The 20,982-nt window shown below is 36.1% G+C and overlaps 1 protein-coding gene across 1 annotated transcript; it reads right to left on the bottom strand.

Annotated features, from left to right (window-relative positions):
- Positions 1-1,699: 1,699 nt before the first annotated feature.
- Positions 1,700-18,732, bottom strand: calb1 (calbindin 1). Its single transcript, XM_081389423.1, has 11 exons — positions 18,613-18,732; positions 18,253-18,329; positions 12,556-12,630; positions 11,958-12,038; positions 10,264-10,320; positions 7,432-7,509; positions 7,294-7,349; positions 7,113-7,152; positions 6,978-7,031; positions 3,767-3,838; positions 1,700-2,466 (listed from the first exon to the last, which is right to left on the bottom strand). Exons 1-11 carry the CDS (start codon positions 18,689-18,691, stop codon positions 2,353-2,355), a joined length of 783 nt encoding a protein of 260 aa, XP_081245549.1. The 5' UTR covers positions 18,692-18,732; the 3' UTR covers positions 1,700-2,352.
- Between the last annotated feature and the right edge of the window lie 2,250 nt (positions 18,733-20,982).

Here is a 20,982-nt window from a genome sequence, read left to right as displayed (position 1 = left end):
ATTTATTGTCTCTTTAATGCATCCTTGCTAAATTAAAAATAATGATTTCTTTAAAGCAACTTTAGAAACCCATAAATGTTTATTGTGTAATTTAATATATTTGGATTTAATTAATTTATATTTAAGTTTTAGTCCTCAATGCCCCGGTTTCACAGACAGGGTTTAGATTAAGCCAGGATTAAGCCTTAGTTCAATTAGGGCATTTAAGTAGCTTTTATAAACGTGCCTTAGAAAAAAAAAAAAAAAACAATGGAACTGACATATTTTAAGGTATGTCAGTAAAAGTTGCTTTCAGTAAAAACAGCTCAAACATGCATTTTAGTCTATCTTAAACCTTGTCTGTGAAACCTGGGGTATATGTCCTTGAAGTCATCAGTGCTAAATATCAGTTAGCCTCAATGTGGCACTTTCAGGGCAGCCTAAATCACTACTGGCAGGGTGATAAAATAGCTCATAAATTGGCATTGAAATTCTGGTATCAAAACAATTTTCCGGCTACAGCGCTGGAGAGAGAAAGGCATTTCTCTCGAATACGATTCATCCCTGGTGTTCCAGTCCAAAGGTGTTTAATCGAAAATTCCGAGCATAAAATCTTGATATAGATATGTGACCCTGGATCACAAAACCAGTCACATGTCGCACGGGTATATTTGTGGCAATAGCCAACAATACATTGTAAGGGTCAAAATTATCGATTTTTCTTTTATGCCAAAAATCATTAGGATATTAGGTAAAGATCATGATCCATAAAGATATTTAGTGAATTTCCTACCATAAATATATAAAACATCTATTTTTGTGAGTGAATGCAGCACAATCGTGAACATAAATGCACAACTTTAAAGGAGATTTTCTCAATGTTTCGATTTTTTTGCACCCTCAGATTCCAGATTTTCAATAGTTGTATCTCGGCCAAATATTGTCCTATTCTAACAAACCATACATCAATGGAAAGCTGATTTATTCAGCTTTCAGATGATGTATGAATCTCAATTTCATAAAAGTGACCCATGTGACTGGTTTTGTGGTCCAGGGTCACATATGAGAAAATATGTAAATCAAATGTGTTTTCAATATGCGCTTATCCTAGATGATTTAGTTCAGTCAAGCTATCAAAGTTCCAACTAAAAGGTTTAGATTCTGAGTGTTTCTGTTAGTTCACAATGACAGAAGTTTTATGTCTTGCAGTGTCCGCTTTGGGAAGGTCAACTGTTCAATTATAAGATAAGATCATGATCTGTTTAAACTTTAAATGGAGAGGGGAACTCTACTGAGAATTGTTTTGTGCTTTTGCCAGAACTCCCCAACACCAGCTTTATTTTCATGTACTGTTTCAAACCATGCAGGCATTCAATTTTAGTATGATTTTATTTACTGAACAAACTAACATTTGCATGTTATGAATATGTTGGACCAAACCACACAATGAGCTTTTTGAGATCTTTTTACTCATATTGATCCAAACCTAACTTACTTTCTACTCCAGAACACAAAAGAAAATATATAGAAGAATGTTTTAACTGTTTTTGTCCATACAATGAAATTGGATCAATCAAACAACATTGGACCCCATTGACTTTCATTGTATGGGGAAACACTTTTCCACAGAAGAAAGGCATACAGGTGAGGGCTTTTATTACTTCAATATTAAGCTGATTTCTAGGGACTGAGGGATGTTCAGTATGACACACAACTGGATACAAGTAGTCATTCAATAAGTTTAATATCTTCTTACACAGTGTCTGGTGTGTTCAGCATAGAGGAGCATGTCATTCTTTACAGTGCAAAATCTAACATTAAAGACAGGTCTGGGGCGATGCATTACGTTCGACATGTGCTTGCAGTCAAAAATACCCCACTAGAAGGGCCTGCCATCAGCTACAGTATAAACATGCATCGCAAAAGTATATTTTGTAGCCTTTGAGTTTTATATAGATCCCACCAACAGGCCATGTTTCATCAGCATTCCTTGAGGACATTATTGCTTTTGTCTATGATAGTGTTAGATAAATCAATACTTATTATATTTGCAGAATGGGTATTGGTGAATATTTTGGATTTTAAAATCATGATGGGAATTTGGTAGCTTTTTGGGTTTCATACTCGTGTTGAGGGAAATGTAGCGTTCATCTATGCAGTGCAGGTTGTATTGTACGTGTGTCATTGTTAAAAAAATCTGTACATTTAGAAACAGTATAGAAACAACAAATTGAAAAGTATGTGCCACTGGTTGCCTGTCTATGTGAAATCCATGTTCAAAATGAAAGAACGTAAGAAGGTTCTAGCTACATTACGCATCACAGGTGAGCTGGGGACGGGGTTCTGAGATGGTGCGAGTACAGATGGAGGCGTTCACATTTCCTCTGCGCAGAGCACCAGCGCTAACTCTGTTCTGTAGAGCTTGCCTCCGTCAGACAGAGCCATGATGGCGCTCTTATACGTCGGGATTTTGTTGACTTCTAGATCCTGTCAAGAGATCAGAAGATTATGTTCAGTGATTTTATTGTCTGTCAATGTGGCATTAGACATATTCAGTTTTCCAGAGTCTGAGAGGCTTTGTTCAGACATGCAGAACATTTTTTAAAAACCAAAACACAAATATTTAATTATGGGTGGGGGTGTGTGTGTGGGGGGGGGTGTACATTTGAAAAATATTTTAAATTAATTTACTTAAAAATTAAAAAGCAGATTGAAAACATTCCTGCACTGAAGTCTGGCGTAATAGCTAAAACAAATTCAGCTTTGCCATTTTGCCAAAATATATTAATCTAGAAAACTTTTTTTATATCTGTAATAATATTTAAATAATATTTCTTTTTTTACTGTATTTCTAATCAAATAAATGCCAAATGAAAAGACTTTCAAAAACATTAAAATGTCTTAATGACCCCAAACTTCTGAACGGTATTGTAGATATGTAATTTAAAAGTATATTCCATGTTCAGACTATTGGCAGCAAATACATTTAAAAATGAGTTCATGAGTTATGCACTTGAAATAGAAATTTGAAGGGGACAAGAAAAAGTAGCAGACTGCTAAATTTTTCATTTTTAGAGTTATTAGCTTTGAGGTCATCTATATGCTAGTTGATAATATTCACCTTTAAAATTTAGTCTTTCTCTTCCAGGAAAATGGACAAAAAATACTGATGAAATCCTGCACTACTCCGATTTGTATCAAAATTAGATGCTCTCTAGAATGAAAATTCCTCTCCCCCATGTCCACCTGCAACCAACTACCAAGTCGCTAATCGTGGCTCACAGTGATGCAAATAAAGCCTGTTGGCTATAAAAGCCTATTGGCTATTTATTCAAACTTCCTGTTTTAAAGGGAAATACATTGGCACGGGAAAGAAAAGCGAACTTCATGGCATCTTCAAACCTTGCAGAATGCTTTTCCCCATAGACATCCACCCAGTGCATGTCTATGTGCTATGTCTGTTTATTTTTTACAAACTGAGAGATTGAAATGGTTTTCTTAGAGCTGAACTTATACTGAACCCAAACTATTCCTTTTTTAAATTGATAGCTGTGTATCACAGAAGTTTTCTCCCTTACATAATGTAAAGTTTCTCTGTCCTGCTCTAAAGTGAAGAATTTGTATGCAACCCACATGCAGCAGCAGAAGATTAGATTTCTTTTACGGGTCTGCTTGAAGAAATTTGTTTGTGCCCATCATGGGCTTCAACTGAGAGCCAGAATACATCAACAGATCTCAGAAAATGAAAGCATGAAACCTCAGATTAGCCTGGTTTTTAGATGCGTACCTTTTTGTTTTTCTCACAAAGGTCTTTGAGGAGGGCGTCAAGCTCATTTTCGTCCATGTAACCGTTCCTGTCCTGCGAGAGGCAGCAAGCATAGTGAACATTAACAAGCACAGATGTGTGACAGCCACTGAGGAAACTCAGTGTCATGCCACTTAACCATCATTTCCTGTATTCTCTATTCAGACATTAGGGATGCCTCATGAAATGTTCTCTAGGGAGAGATTGGAAATCAGGGCATTTAGGATCGGTTTTGCACACAGAGTCAATGCAATGACATGCTGAGTCTTGGGGTGCACATTTGGTGCTCTGAAGAAATAATAGCCAGAGAAAGTGGGCCAGTAACTTCCTTTAGAGGGCTTGTAACATTTATTTCCCCTCCTGAAAAGGGTACTATATGTAATGGCTTTGGTTTAAAGGAAAAGTTCACGCCCAAATTTTTTTTTTTTCAACTTTTTTTATTCACCGTCATGTCTTTCCAAATTATTTTTTTTATATTATATATTTCTTAATGTTTTTAAACACACACACACACACACACACACACACACATATATATATATATATATAATTTTTTTTATTTTTTATTTTATTTTTTTTTACATAGTAAAATAATTACTTATAAGTAAAATAAGTTTATTGCAACCTGGGGCTGCAAATATGCTCCAAAGTTGACCAAAAAAAATTTCACATGGACTTATCATATGATTTCAAAAGATTGGAATATAGTGCACACACTTATGGATTTTCATTAAAAGTGCGTGTGTGCGCGTGTACACACATACACCTTTAATAATATATTTTAATAATAATAATATATAATTGAATTTTATATATAGTTTTTTGCCCTTTCAATTCTTTAAAAATTTCAACTTCTGTGTTGTGCTGAAAAACAAAGTTAATGGTAATTTTCATTTTTGAGCGCTTTACTAATGTATCCATATTGCATCAAAAATAAACATCTTTATGACATTATACCATTTTAGGAGGCATCTAAAAATTAAATGAAGAATAAGTCGGTCAAATAAGTCAATGCATCTCCATAATTTTCATAATGTGGCCTTTAATCATCTCTTAATGAGCTGATGAAAGAACAAGCTAGCCTTTGCATTAAAGAGCAACTTGCAGGTAAAAAAAAAATCTAAATGAATATATAACCGTGTATGAAAATACCATATGAAAAGATAATGCAGGATTTAAAATGTTTTAAAACGACATAATGACACCAATTTAGTAGATAAAGTGAGCGTTTCTTTGACTGCTCGTACAAGCCGCTTTTTTTTCAACATCGCGTCATTTTACGTCACACGAGGGAGACGTGTGCTGTGCTCTGCCGCAGCTCAGTGCAGAGTAGGTTGGTATTCAGTAAGAGCGGTCGTGAGACAGTGTGTTTTCAGTAGTTTTTGTATTTCAATTTATCATCGTCATGGTAAATGTATGTGTTTGTGGAGCTTGCAAAAACTCCAGCCTGTCAGGACATCGAGTCCACCGGTTTCCTAACAGGAAAAAGGACGGTGCTATCTTTCGTGCCTGGGTGCGGGTTGTGCAGGTGAAGAGACGGGATTTCTCTTCCGCGTCGGCTTCGGAAAACGCGGTCGTGTGTAGCGTTCACTTCAGATCGGATGATTATCGTCCCGGCGATATGAAGGAGTTCAACATGGGATACCGAAGTAAGAACCGGGTGAGACTCAGAGCTAGTGCGGTTCCTTCAGTGTACGCATCTTCGGGTTCTCCCGCCGGATGTAGGCGCGAGCACAACATCAACTGGCAAACGCAATGTAAGCGGAACGAAACTGAGCTAACAGTTACTCGTTATTGTGTTTGTGTGGACCGTTTATCAGTTTGGACCAGTGCAGCGCGAGCCTGATCAAGCAACACTAGCCTAACTGCGAGGTAAATAAAGAGTTCGCCACTGAAGTAATAACATCGCTGCGAGATCTAGTGAGAAATATTCACATTTCTCCGTTATTAACGAATCAAACAGCGCTGACGTGAAAACCAGGAATAAACATTGTGCAATGAATGAACGAACTATCCAGTGTCCACAGATCAGCAACATTCACCATGGCTTTACTGTAGTAACACTAACTGCAACCATGGAAGTTTGGCATTTTCCACTAAGGCCCAGTATGCATCCACCTCCCTGCAACACTGACTTTCCTCAGCTGTAAACATTGCCTCGCATTTCCCACACAAGCACCTATGGAACAAAAAATGTATCATGAATAAATATCTCTCTGTCTCTCCATGAGAAACTGCTAAGTTATATCACGTAACGTTAGTCTGGGCGGATATTAATGAGCATGACAAACGCCTGATCAAAGCTTAGTTTCTGTTATTGTAAGTTCCAATATGTTCTGTCTAACATTAATCCTGGCCTGTCCCTGCTCTCTTGGCAGCCTAGCAGGCTCATAATTGTATGGCTGTGGTCCGTAAACAATTTCCTCAGCGTCCGAAATGTCATTGCAATCCATATTTCCCTGTTGTTTGAATCGACCACTCTCCCTCGTGCTACGTCACGACTCTCGCCCGTCACGCCCATTTTCAGATGCGGAAGTAAAATTTTCTCACAAAAACGACTCCAGAAGCCACTGTAGCATATTTATAATTTTTTTTTTAAAGAAAATCTAGTTCCTACATTATTTTTCTATACATTGACTTGTTGGGTCTTCTAACCTGCAAGTTGCTCTTTAAGCGCAAACAGTATGTGGCAAAGCCATGTGTCTGCTAAATGCAGACCAGCAGTCGGTGTGTCTGTAATGAAATGCCTCAGAGCTTTGAGCATATGCTGCCACCTCTAATGCCGCATCATTGAGCAGTGTTTTCTAATAGCCCAAAATGGGTATATGTGTATTTGAACCAGTCTTTATGGGAGTTCGCAACTTGAACCTGCCAATCAATAAAGATCAAGGGTGCTGTCATCAGCAGTGAGGAATTTGCCCTATTCAGGGACACAGTAATACATTACAATTGAGCCAGGGCTTCAATGGTGTTAGAGGTGCTATCCAGAAAGAGTACCGTCTTTGCATACTAATGGCTGCTTTCCTCACGCCTTGTACAATAGAAGACACTCTGGCTGATCTATGCATGCCTGGTAATGCAAAAAATCAACCAGTATTAAGTTTAGGCTTGAGTTATTTTAATGAGGCCAGGCACAGAGTATTTTGATGCTTACACCTTTTAAAAGAATGACTGATCAATGCAAGAGACTTACCTGATCATATAACTCAAAAATCTTGTTGAACTCTTTTCTGGCCATTTTTACCCCCTGAAGAAAAGATTTGTACAGTTTTAGGTGGGTATGGGTAAATCCAGAGCATTTATGGGTTACTTACTAATGCAGATTTACCTGAAATTTTAGTAGAAAGTTTTCCTGGTCTGGTAACAGCCTGTAGAAAAAAAAAAAAAAAAAAAGTAGAAAGAGAAAGAGAGAGAGAGAGAGAGAGAGAGAGACGCCATATTTCCAAATTTTTTATAGCAAAGTTAATGCAAATTATAATTATTCATAAGAAATTTGCTAGCTCACTAACCGTGCCATTTCTGACAGACATAGTTTCCCATCTTTATTTGAATCAAAAATTTTCAGCTGTAAAAAAAAACAAAAAACAATATTTATTCCCTCAAAATACATATGTAGGGCTATTTGTTGGGCTCTGTAGTTCACTTACCGTAGTCAGTGTGTACTCCTCTAATTTCTTCTCATCATATGGTTTTTTAGCCCTCTGCAGCAGATCTTTCAAAAAGTTCTGAAAAACATTAGATTGGATTATTTATATAAGTTTTTTTTTCTTTATGAAATTGTATTCAACAAGGAAGCATTAAATTGATCAAAAGTGACAATAAAAACATTTATAATGTTACAAAATATTTTCTGTTTCAAATACATGTTCTTTTGAACTAATTTAAAATTCACAAGCTTTATTGTCAATTTTTAGTTAAACAAATGCAGCCTTGAGTATAAGAGATTCATTTTCTTTGTGGGGGAATTTGTTGAATAAAGGTATATGCTTTTGTTGAAACCATCAGCCTGCAGTTTTCAACTTATTTTCAAAATACTCATGTTCAGCAGCAAAACTCCTGGTAGAAAAACTACAACACTCATTGGTTAAATTCACAGTCTTGTAATTGGTTGGTATATTTCATGTCTGGTAAGTCCCGCCCCTTCCGCTAATCCCCCTGGACCTCTAGGTTGAAAAATCGTCAATGCAAGTGAATGGGAGAAAATAATTATTTTCTGGTCCCGTTTGAATTTTGCCATGAATGTGAACATATGTTGTCTGTGAATTTTTTATATAACTTTTCGTGTAAAGAATGCTACAATTTAGCGGGTAGAAGTTTGATACGGTTAGACTTTGTGTGAGAGCACTTTGTGGACTACAACTCTTCGCTGCTTTCGACGCGTTTGAAACGTCAACACCACTCACAAACGGACACTAGCTCACGGATCCCGCTAAACATGGCTGTGTCTTTGGTGCACTTCACCGCCTTCTTTAAGGCAGAGGACAAAATCGTTTAAGTTGGTGAAAACCACGGGTAAGTCAACTTTATGGGGTGACGTCACATAGGCGATATGTAGTCTTTCTCGTTATGTCTTTTCCACAGCTGCTAGCTGAAGAATCATACCATATACTGTCAAACTCGTAACATGAAAAGTTATATAAAAAATCCACAGACAACATATGTTCACATCATGGCACAATTCAAACGGGACCAGAAAATAATTATTTTCTCCCATTCACTTGCATTGACGATTTTTCAACCTAGAGGTCCACTTGGGGTTTTACGGATCGGCGGGACCTTATGGAGCTCCGTCCCTTTTCAGCGCTGCGCTTGTTGTCTTTTTTCTTCCGGTTTGTATTTCCACAGCGATCTTACGCATTTATGAATTAACTGCCCGATTTAAAATCTTACCAGTCTACAGACATATGTTAAGACATCTGCTTTAAACATTACAATGCTCGTGATAACTTTCGTTAACTCTACAATAAGTAAATCCACTTCACCAGCTACTGTTCGACAGCGATGCCATAGAAATATAACGTTACAGAGCTACCGCTAAAACGGAAGTTCAAAGACAATATTCTAAAGATGTCTGCGCACTTGTTTCTCTGGCGCATAAGGTCTATAACTCTTGAACAGACTTAAAAAACAAACCAAAAAAAAAAAAAAAAAAAAACAGAGAAAGAAAATTTATGGAAAAAATTCTTCTGAAAAAAGAAAAAAAGTGCACTGTTGCACTACTATGCAATATAACCAATTTTGACCAATCAGCATCAAGGGCCAGAACTATCCATTTTATGTTTTGTATAGTGGTGCTGTCTCCAAAATGCAACATTCATATTTCACAAAGCTCTCAGCATTTCCTCTTCCTGCCGAAGGTCCATTAGTGGGTCCAAAAGCGGTCCAGTGTTAACAGATTGCACTCATCAAATCATTGACTGTAAATCTGGCAGATGTTCAAAGAAACCATTCCCCATTTTAATTTAAATGCCAAAATCCTCAGTACTTGCTTTAAACAAGCCCCTTTGAGGGTTGCATATGGTTATTAATGTTGATCTGGAAATTAAATATTTTGTTCCGTTTGTTGTTGTACCCTCCAGTCCACATGCTGGAGAAAGACCTAGATTGACTTCTTAAGAGGGAACCTCCAATGTGGGTAATCCCATATTGCTATGATTGACCTCATGAATCGGTCTCTTACATTTTAAGAAGGTACAAGTTTCCTTCTGAGATGACTTGCATCTTAAGGTCAGTTGTATGTTGTTGTTAATAGGTTTACACTGTAAAAGGTTGTCCTAACTGATATGAGACACGATTGTGAAGAGATAATAGGGTGGAATTGTACTTTAAGTATGCTGGTCAGCAAGTCTGTGTGCCAAGTGTCATAATGCTTAACTATCTGCCAAACTTAAAATATATTTACCCTCATTTCCAAGTTTGTGTGCCAAGTGTCATAATGCTTAACTATCTGCCAAACCTAAAAGATATTAACCCTCATTTCCATGTTTGAGATCCGAAGGCCAGTTTACTAGCCCAAATAACAAACTTTTAAGCAACTGGTTGATATGATTTTTTTTCTAAGCATATGAGCAGATTATAATGAATAGCTGTAATACATTTTACCTATTGTGACTGCAGTACACTCCTGCTTATTTGGATTTGTTTTATTGTGTTTTTCTACAATGTTTTTTTTTTTTTTTTTTGCTCAGACAGAACCAGAAATGTTACTACTGGATAACAGTCAGTTTTTTGAAAAGTAAAAAAAAATAAAATAAAATAAAAAAAACCTTTTTGGTCAAATAGAGGGTTAAAGCTGTAAGGGTGTCCTGGTTAGGTCAGAGCAACATATATTTTAGAGGGAAAATAATAGTTTCAAGATTACTACAAGATTAGAGCACTGGGGTATTCACAGACATAAAAAGTCAATCTCAGCTGAACATGGTTAAATTCAATTGCTCACTGAGCACATATCATTTGAGTGGTTAAAGTTTGCTTCTCACCTTAAGTTCATCAGCTTCTATGTATCCACTGTGATCAGCATCATAATTTCTCCAAGCCTGGAAGAGAAATTAATTACAGAAATCTGCAGATTCAGTGTTTACATTTAAATTGCCACTTTTTTTAAAGACAAATAACATTGACAGTACCGTTAAAAAGTTTGGGGTCAGTAAGATTTTGTAATAAATTTGAAAAAAGCCTCTTATATGATGAACCTATGGACGCTTGTTTCCGCCACTGAATAGTAAATAAACAATAATAAAGACTTTTTATCTCACAATTGCGATATATCAAGTCAGAATTGTGACTTTTTTTCTCAGAATTGACTTCATATCTCGCAATTCTGAGAAAAAAAGTCACAATTCTGACTTAATATATCGCAATTGTGAGAAAAAAAGTGAGAATTGTGATAAATAAAGTTGCAATTGCGAGATATAAAGTCGCAATTCTGAGAAATAAAGTCGCAATTGCGAGATATAAAGTCAGAATTGCACGATATAGTCGCAATTGCGTGTTATAAAGTCAGAATTGTGAGATATAAACTATTCTGTGGTAAAAAATAAATAAATAAAAAATCTTTTTTTTCCTTAGAATTGGATTTTATATCTCACAATTGTGAGTTTATATCTCACAATTCTGAGAAAAGATGTCAGAATTGCGAGATATAAACTCGCAATTGCGAGAAAAAAAGTCAGAATTCTGACTTTATAACACGCAATTCTGACTTTATATCTCGCAATTCTGACTTTATAACACGCAATTGCGACTTTATTTCACGCAATTCTGACTTTATATCTCGCAATTCTGACTTTATAACACGCAATTGCGACTTTATTTCACGCAACTCTGACTTTATATCTCGCAATTCTGAGAAATAAAGTCAGAATTGCGAGATGTAAACTCGCAATTGTGAGATAAAAAGTCGCAATTATCTTTTAAAATGTTTTATTCTGTGGCGGAAACAAGCTTCCATAGATAACCAAAGCTTATAATATAGTTTAAAAAAAAGTTATATTGTGAAAATGTCAAGCTTGGTTGCAGAGAGTCGCACGAATACAAGGAAAAACAAAAACTTTCTTTAATGAGCAGAAAATACAAGAGAACACATATCTAGTAGATAACTATGAAATAACCGACAACCAAATAAAACATTGATGACACGGAACAATCAACCGAATTTACAGAGTGCTTCAATACAGAAAACAGGTGTGTAAATTAATTAGCAACCAAGGAAACTAATGATTACTATGAACTAAGAGCACAGGAAACAACAGAAACCAAAACAGACTATACACGTTACAGGAATATTATTACAATTTAATTTGAAACCTAATTCATTTCTGTGATGGTGCTATGATGCTTAAGAAATATTTCTTAATATTACCAATATTGACAACAGTTGTGCTGAAACTTTAAATAAAAAAATCAAAAGAGCATTTTTATAGAAATATTTTGTAGCTTTATAAATGTATTTACTGCCACTTTTCAGCAATTGAATGCATCCTTGCTGAATACAAATATAAATTCCTTTAAAAAAGCCTTACTGACCCCAAACTTTTGAATGGTAGTGTAGTTTACCTAAATATATTGCTCTGTATATTTTTAAAAAGCACTAATTGTACTTCAAGACATGCAATGGGATTATCTATTCTATAGTCAGCACAGGTTGTTTCAATTGTGTACATTTTAGAATCACCTCCATAAATTCTGCACAAGACTTCAGCTGTTGTCTGAAAAATAGCAAGAAGTTTTCCTCTGTGGGAAGTATTTGAACCAGCTGTGAAAGACGTAAAGAAAAAGTTCATTTTTGCACTTTCTGATTAATGTAATGTGCATAAATTCCTAGTTGACAGTGTCATCTATAAAGGAAAAGGAATGTCAGTTTATGAAGTGTCAAAGGCTGCTGGATCTGAGGATATCTGATCAGAGATAACCTCTCCAGATTGCTGTTAATCCACACGTTTTCACCGTTTTGAACAGTTTACAGATTTGACAATGTGAACAAACAATTCTGTTTTTACAATCAATGTTTTGATGGTCAAATGTGGCTCACAGTACTTGGATGAAAGCATAACTTAAATGAACAAACATTTTTGTTCTCCGGTAAATCAACACAGAGCAACGTTAAGCTCATGTCGTTCACTGCAATGTCAACATGACAAACCTTTCAAATTTTTTCGAAGCCTAAACATCACAGTCTGTGTCTGCCAAACAATATTGCTGACAGACATTTAAACAGGGGAAAAAAAAGTATATTATTGTAATACCATAGCATACGTTTTTAGTTTCCTTACCTCAATGATACCTATTTTCCCATCAGCATTTTGCTCATATTTCTCTATAAAGGCCTTCATTTTGTCTGTTAGTTCCTGGAAAGAAAATGACAATTCAGCAAACAGGCATCCTAAAGAATAATTTCTGTAACTTTCTTGCATGCTAACAAAAACTACAGTTTGCTGCAGACTTCAGTGGTTACGATCAAGCTTTCGGGTGATACAATCCATTTCTTCTGCCTTCTAAAAGCCATTGATGTGTAAGAACAAATACACACAGACAGATGGGATGTGCTGCTATCTTCAGCCCTCATTGCACAATGCTGATTGTGTTTTCATACTGATTTTGATACAGACGAGCGGAGTTCTCATTCCTCAAAGAAGCCTGCCCATCTTGGCATAGGATGGAGAGCGGCGACTGTGCAAAAATCAGTAAAATAATGTGAAACACTTCAGTTCATTCACATGATCAGGTCATGGCTTTGATGAAAGTTAGGCCCCGCAGACTCCAGTTTGTTCCATCCTTATGATATGCCAATAAAATGCAACCCACCAAGTTTTCTAAACTTTTGCCTGTTTACCAAGAGTTATATATCTTACTGCAGACTCAGTGAGAATCAATAGGGTGGCTGAGACAAATGAAAGCATATCCTCAAGCAGGCATTTCTGAAAGGGCATTGCACTGGTGTAATGCAGACTTTTAAATGAAGTGTATACTAAAATACTGGATTAGATATGTGATGTAGGTCTTTAAAAAAAATAGATACGTTACTTAAATAAATTTGTGTATACAATAGTGGCCAAAACTGATGTCCAGCCATTGAATTGACATCTTCAACCTTTATTTAAATATAATTTAAAGATTTTGTAAGAATATTGCGTAGTTGTGCTTGTAGTCTGTTTTATTTGTGTTAATTCAATGACACATGCCAAATTGTGTTATCATTTCTGACCAGGCTGTCAAAGAAGAAATGAGAGAATCAACAAAATATGAATAATTATGTTGTAGTCAATGCCAATTTGTATAGTAAAGTTAAACCTGTTGTTGTTAATAATTTAGTCAGATAAATACCTTAATCAAGTTTAGTGTTTTATTCTTCCCTCATAAGTATATATTTATAGATTGTTTTAATTCAAAATGTTAAAATGTCTTTTAAAGTTTTTATTTGCTTCTATTATAGTGTGAAATATCATCTGAATTATAGTCTGGCATTTTTTTATTGTTATTTGTCAGAAAATATGGCAACTTTTTAATGGCATTACACTGGTGGCCCATACTGTTGAATATAAACATTAGAAATAACTGTTTGTAGATCTCTGCTCATTTATTTGGTCTATAATGCAGTTTGTCACTTCTTACCTATACCAGCATTAATCGTATTTCTTGCTCTTTACCCATACGCCTAACATTTCTGAACTGGTGATGGTATCTATAATGGCTACCATAATGATTAATGAAGGTAGACTTGTGAAACTCTCTTCTATATTTAATACGCAGAGGATTCCATGTGATTGGCTAATTGATTAATTCCACATCCATCCTGAAATCCTTCTGTTCTCTGGTTTCATTCTGGAGAAGTGATCAACATTTTCATCCAAACATTTCTGCTTCAGGCTGATATGACAGTGAGGATGAAATTAAAACATGATTTAAAGAATTAAAAATGAAAATGAAAATGAAACAGTTTAGGTCGTCTTCTTTCAGATGATGATAGACAGAGTGAGTTTGCAATTTTAGTAATGATTAGTAGTAATAGTGGAGTAAATTTAACGTGGGGCCTTTCATAAACCAGCTGCATCTGACATAGACTGCATCTGCTCTTTTTATTTGCATTAAACAAGAATGAAAAAAAAGAAATTTACACAATATTTTATTTATTATAATATAGTAAGTGTAACAGAGTTAAATCATTACATAAGGTGTGTGAATTAATTTGAGTCTACTAAAAAAAATCCCCTACATGTAATCCCAACTCGAGTGGTCTGAACAAGCAGTTTCATATTGAGAAATGTTGATTTGTTCAGTGTTTGTCAGCTCCCAGCATGCATTTATGCATAAATAATGCAGTAAGTGATCAAGTATTGTTTAGCTGCATGCTAGCTGTCTTTATGCTGCTGTTGTTGATGATGATTTTTTGTTCATCAGTGTTAGTTATTTGTTGGGTGAGGTCATTTTTTTTTTTACTCATTTGATGTTTGCAATTATTGAAGTCTGTGTGTTGACTTGAGGTCCATCTATAAATGCATTTTTAGTAGGCCTTATACAAAGAGTTTTAGGCGAGCAGACCTGAAGTAACGTGGGCACATGTGTAAGATTAAATGACACCTGAACACATGCATTGTCTAGAAATCTGAATAAATTAAATTGTTATATGCAGAGGCTCATGAGGGACATTTAGGGAGCACAGAAGCACAGCACAATATCATTAGAGGTGTGAAATGACCCAGTGGCTGCTTTTCCTCAGTCCTGTCACAGTCCATCACCTCCTCTTTACGCCTAATAGAGCCATAACTCAACGACATAGGAATCTCAATAAAGCAAAGCCACTGGACACCACTCCAGGGACAACATGGAGGACAAGTGTCACTGTTTTATACAATGTCAGACCAACCGCAGACCTGTAGGTATATTTGAATTCTCCAATTACAAAATACAGATGGTGGGATTGCTGAAACTCAGTGCTGGTAACTTGAAGGTTGCAGGTTTGCACAAAGTGTCATACTGTAATATACTGGTGGTTCACAATGTAACTAGGCCTACATCATCAGGTTCAGCCTTTTTCACCATTCATGGCCATTTAAAATTAGGTGTGTTTTCTGGTAAATTTCGCTGCAAGCAACATGTATTGGTAATATTTTATGTTAATATTTTTTTGCTAATTTGCATATTCATAGAACCACGTATACTAAATGAGGCAAGGGTGTAGAGTTACATTCAAGCAATTCTAAGACATGAATAAATTTATTTCAAAGGAAAAAACTTTTAAATATGTAATTTTGGTCATCAAAGAAGAGTTTTAAGGGACACAATTATTGACTACAGGAGGACTTTAAAAACTTTCAGTGGTATTAAGGCGTAATAATAGTAATAACTAAAACAATATAACTATAACGATCTGCAAATCCCTCTAAATGTAAAAATGTCCCTCTTTCCAGCTGATAAACGGTAAAAACAATGACAGCCAATCAGAAGCCACCAGACTTTAAAGGGTAGAGCATTTAAAGCGGCAGACGACAAAACTGCAGCGCAGGCATGCAATAAACGTTATTGTCCGTTGGTGTGGACACTAATATAGTTATCATAGTTACATTTATAGTTATTGTTCTTGGTGTGAACGGGCCTTTACAGTTTATAATCCGATCCCATAAGAAGTGACCCTTGAGATCTTCAGTACAGCACTTAACCCGGGTTGCTTTGGGCGAATTGTCCATCTAGTGAGTGTAGTTTAACTGCTAAATTGCTACATACTCTGACCTTCATGATGGAAGAACCGGAAATTTCACATTTATTATTATGACATTCATTACAGTCATTCAATTACCGAGTATTCAGCATCTATTCAGTCATTCTTGACCCTTATGAACGTAGTTTACTTCGCAATTTTAACATGTGCATTTTCCAGACAAGAACAAACCATCATTCGTATACCAGTAATGAGTTTCATCCAAGGTCATTCCACTACATCAAGTCTGCACGCAGTTCCCTCCAATGAGGCTTTGGCTCTTTCATCTTTGTTTTCTACACACTGTGCATTGCTGTTCTTTATAGATAACAGCATAACCAGCAGATTGCAACTACAGAAGTATTGTAAAACAAACGCAAATGAGGATTTATCCTCTATGAAGCAAATAAGGGGAGGAGCCTGCAGCAGATGTGCATGGACACAGATGGGGAGACAGACTGACTCTAACGTGCTGACTGAGACAAAGTCTCTGTCCTCTATCAGAGCTTTTAACAGGTCTGATAACAAGCCACTCCATCATATGATACAGCAAAGGAATTCACCATCATTTATTATAAATGCTATACTGGAGACAATGTGTATGCCACTAAAATTGCAATATCTTCTATAAAAAGGTCATGTGGTTCATTTTGATGAACGAAAATGAGATCCATTAAGATGGACTGTGACCATGACCAACACCTCACACCCTCATATAATGCATAGACAGATATTATCTTGCGGGGGCCGTGCTGCCTGAAGTTATTTTTCAGTGGTAATAAAGTTATTACTTTTATTATCTTGTTATTGTATTTATTATCTATTATAAATTTCATTCATTCTTTCATCTTTTCCTTTTATTTGTATAATTATGTGTAATATGCAATATGCATTTATTTTAATGAGCATTTTATTATATATTATACTATTACACATTATTATTATTATTATTTGGGCATCAGAGAACCTAAATTACAGAGACCCGAGATGGGTCCCCCAGGTTGGATGGTCCAAAAATTCAACCACTTCACAGGCAAATAGTACATGCCACTCCGACAATTTTACGCAATAAGCATATTTTATGTAATGCTATGTTTTTGCTAATTCTGAAACTTTATGTGCTCTTCCACTATTTTTTATTTTCTGGAAAAAAATAGCTTTTTTAAACTTCTTCTAGGCTGTTAGTCTAATTTACATGACGTTTTTCTATGTATCATCGTATTCTAAAAAGTTGTAAAAAGATTTTTTTTCAAAGCACTTTAAAGACACAAGTTGGTAAAATATTTGGGTGTGGCCCATATTTACTTCTTGACATATATCTCCTAAATGCCTGGTCCAACATTCATAAACCTGGACTATCCAACACCAGGATAATGCATGTGAATTTCTCTCTACTTATGGCCATAGGGGGAGATACAACTAAATAACAGTTGTTTGCAAAGGTTTTATGGAGGTAAATGAATGACAAATGTCTTTGAAACAAAAAAAGCCTATTGAAAAAAAGCATTGCATTAACAGTGCTTGCATTTGAATGCATTGTATTTTCAGGGCTTGCATTTTTGGGGGCTGAAATTCAACATTGTATTTTTTAGCATTGTAAAGCAAGTAACTGCAGGAATAGCAGTAGAGTACCAATGCATCTCCATCTGCTGTTAGTCGGCCATACGCTAACTTCAATGCGCTTTAGTCAAGGAAGTTAGCAATCTCTAATCAATCTGATAGCTGCTTGCACATCAAACAAAATGGCCAAGAGCAATCCTATTTTAGCATATTAATGCGTGTGTGTGTGTGTGTGTGTGTGTGTGTGTGTGTGTGTGTGTGTGTGTGTGTGTGTGTGTGTGTGTGTGTGTGTGTGTGTGTGTGTGTGTGTGTGTGTGTGTACGCAAACACATATTCATTATTATATATAGGAAAATGTGAGGACACATTAAATTGAATCATTTTCCAATTTCAGGGGATGTCATATCTGAAGAAGAAGAAGAAAATACATTTTTTACATAGGACCCTTATTTAAAGATTTGGCTATTTTTGTCTATATTTGGTCATTTTCTCCAGAAATTACTTTTTTGCTTGGACTCCAATAATTGATGCTGGCAGCTAGCTGTATTTATAGTAATAATAATCATAGTCATTTATTCCTACTAAGTGTCATTTATTATAGTTGGTTGTTCTTATTATTATTATATTGTGTTATCAACCCTTCTTGGTATGTGTCACATAAATCCCTGCCTTCATCACTATGCAGCTGTAGATTAAAAAAAACAGTTTGACTTACCAGTCCTGCTTGTTTTCGTGCTTGTTGAAGTTCTTTGATAAAATTCTGCAACTCCTTCCCCTCGATATATCCATTACCTGAGAGCATTTACACCCCAAATCAATGACACAACACAGTTTCAATTCAGATGAGCTTTCATCAGTCTGCCAAAAAGTATATTTCAAAACCATCTGAAATGACTAACGGTAGGCTATACCCCACAGGTTAATGCATGTCAGATAGGTAAGATAAATTAGACAAATAATTACAACCAAACTTTTGGAAACCAGTTGCAAAGCAGGTGGCAAGAATAATCCCATTTTTTTTCTTCCCCAAAAATGTTTCAGTTCATAAAATCCACAAAATAAGGAAATAAATTACCATCGTTGTCATAATGATGGAATATATCCAGGAACTGAGAAGCTGAGATCTCTACTCCTTGCAGGTACGCGTTTGCCATGTTCTCTCCGTGTATCAGGCGCTGATGCTGTGAGACCGATGCTGTGAGAATGGCTCTCCGATGTCTCCAGTATTTAAGTGAAGTTCCTCCCTCCCCTCCCCTCGGATGATGGCAAACGCCCAGCGCACCTCTGTCTCCGCACACCGCAGGTAGCGCGCATATAGTGCTGAGCTACACAGATGTGAGACGCATTTCAATCAGGACTTCTTTCTGGTGCGGATGTCACTGACTCTAAACAGAGCACACTGACACTAACAAAACTCAAAATATGAACTGTGGAGCATCTGGCTACAAAAATAAATCAATAAAATAGGCTAGCACAATCTGACATGCATGAAGTGAGCTATACTCTCAGTCTAATCGACTACTTTTGGGAGGGTAAAGGTCGTTTAGGCCTATATTTTCTCCAAACATTTATTAGTTTTAACAATGTTTTCGAGCGTATCTAGGCTATAATTCAGGTTATTCAGGGAGCGTGTATTTTCATACGTCGTCTAAACATACCAAAAGTGAAAATTCTGTCATTAATTAAGCTACTCACTCTTATGTCGTTCAAAACCTTTCGTTCATCTTCGCCAGAACACCAAATTAAGTAACATGATGCGTTCAAGTCATGTCGAAAAGTTCGTATTTACGAATTGACCGCGCACATTTAAGGCCACCACAAAGTCGTAAATTCGTAAATACGAATGGGAAGCCCCAATCTTTACGTGTTTGGGCGGGGGCATGTCAGTGAAAAACGTTGGAATACCATAATATTTATAAGCTATATTTAGCAGATACATTGTCAAGCTTTTTATTTGCAAAAAAATAAGCTAATTCCCTGCGCATAATATAGCCTAATAGCATTTAGAAGTATAGAGTTAAAAACCTTTCTGTATTTTTGTGTATAGGTTAGGCCTAATTAAGAGAAGGTACTACACCGCCATCTACTTTCTCTTAATTAATTACACAAAAAATGAACAACAAAGAAATGTGCATCAGGTGTGCTTTGCTTTTTTATGTTTTTAATTAATTTATGAAGCCACTGCAAACTTTATCGTTACATATACATTGTTATATTATTATGCCATCATATTCTGTGCAGGCAATTAGCTTAATGCACTGTGAATAGAAAAGCCTGACAATAACACTGCTAAATACCTTTAAGTATTTTGGTATGCTGAATTTCGACCCCCTGCCAAATTATTACCTCCCTTGTTGAAGTCAGTACCTGATTGCCTAATCCTAACCCCACCCCTAATCCTAACCCCTCCCCCACAACTAATCCTAAACCTACCAATACTAGGGGGGTAATAATTTGGCGGGGTTGCGCCCCCAACTCATAAAGATCAGGACTTAAAGAAAATCCCGAGCTTCCCACTCGGCGTCCATGTGCGTTCAACTTGTAAATACGATCTTTAGGAGATGACTTGAACGCACCGTAGCCTAGGCCTACTTACCAGAATACCACCATAACCATTTAAGTAGCCTAAGCCTACTTACCAGAATACGCCAACAGGTGTTGCGCAATTTCTGTTGTAGTCAGTTTCGGGCAATACTAAGAAAAAGCATGTCTAGCTACTGTCATTTAGCTATTTGCACATCACAAATATTTTAGTATAGGCTAATCGTTTTGTGGTTTATTTTAAAAAAATCATTTTAGATAACGTTTAACTCAAATAACAAACAGTTTGCACCCTGACATTTACATTTTACATTTAGGGGTGGTTGATTATGATTCCACTTTTCTAACTTTAGTTAGTGTGTAATGTTGCTGTTTGAGCATAAACAACAGCTGCAAAGTTACAATGCTCAAAGTTCAAAGAAAAGGAAGATATTTTCTTGTAAAGAAATAGTTTTTTAAGCACTACAACAAACGGCTGGTAGGGACTACACAACATTCCTCCGGGTTAGTGACATCACCAACCCTTGAATTTACATGAACCCCGCCCCCGGGAACGTGATTTATAGATTATCATGACAGAATATGCTAATCAATGACTAGAAGATAGTAAACTCCACATCAGCAATATAAATTCATCAACTAATCATTCAGAAATGTCCTGTTGCATTCTACATGTTGTTACTTCTTCTTGAGTATCTCCATCATTGTCTGACTCCATTGTCTGTTTGAACATTAAAGGCTAAAAATGTTTTACATTTTCAGTGTGTGTCTGTGTGAGGTAATTGGAGCTGCAAACACACAAACACATACACGAGCTCTTAAAGCTCCGCCCTCGCTCTGTGACGAGAGCAGCAGCTCATTTGCATTTAAAGGGACAGACACAAAAACTGTGCGTTTTTGCTCA

This window comes from Scardinius erythrophthalmus (assembly GCF_964197995.2).
Source record: "Scardinius erythrophthalmus genome assembly, chromosome: 16".
NCBI lineage: Eukaryota > Metazoa > Chordata > Actinopteri > Cypriniformes > Leuciscidae > Scardinius > Scardinius erythrophthalmus.
This window is presented reverse-complemented; position numbering and strand designations above follow the sequence as displayed.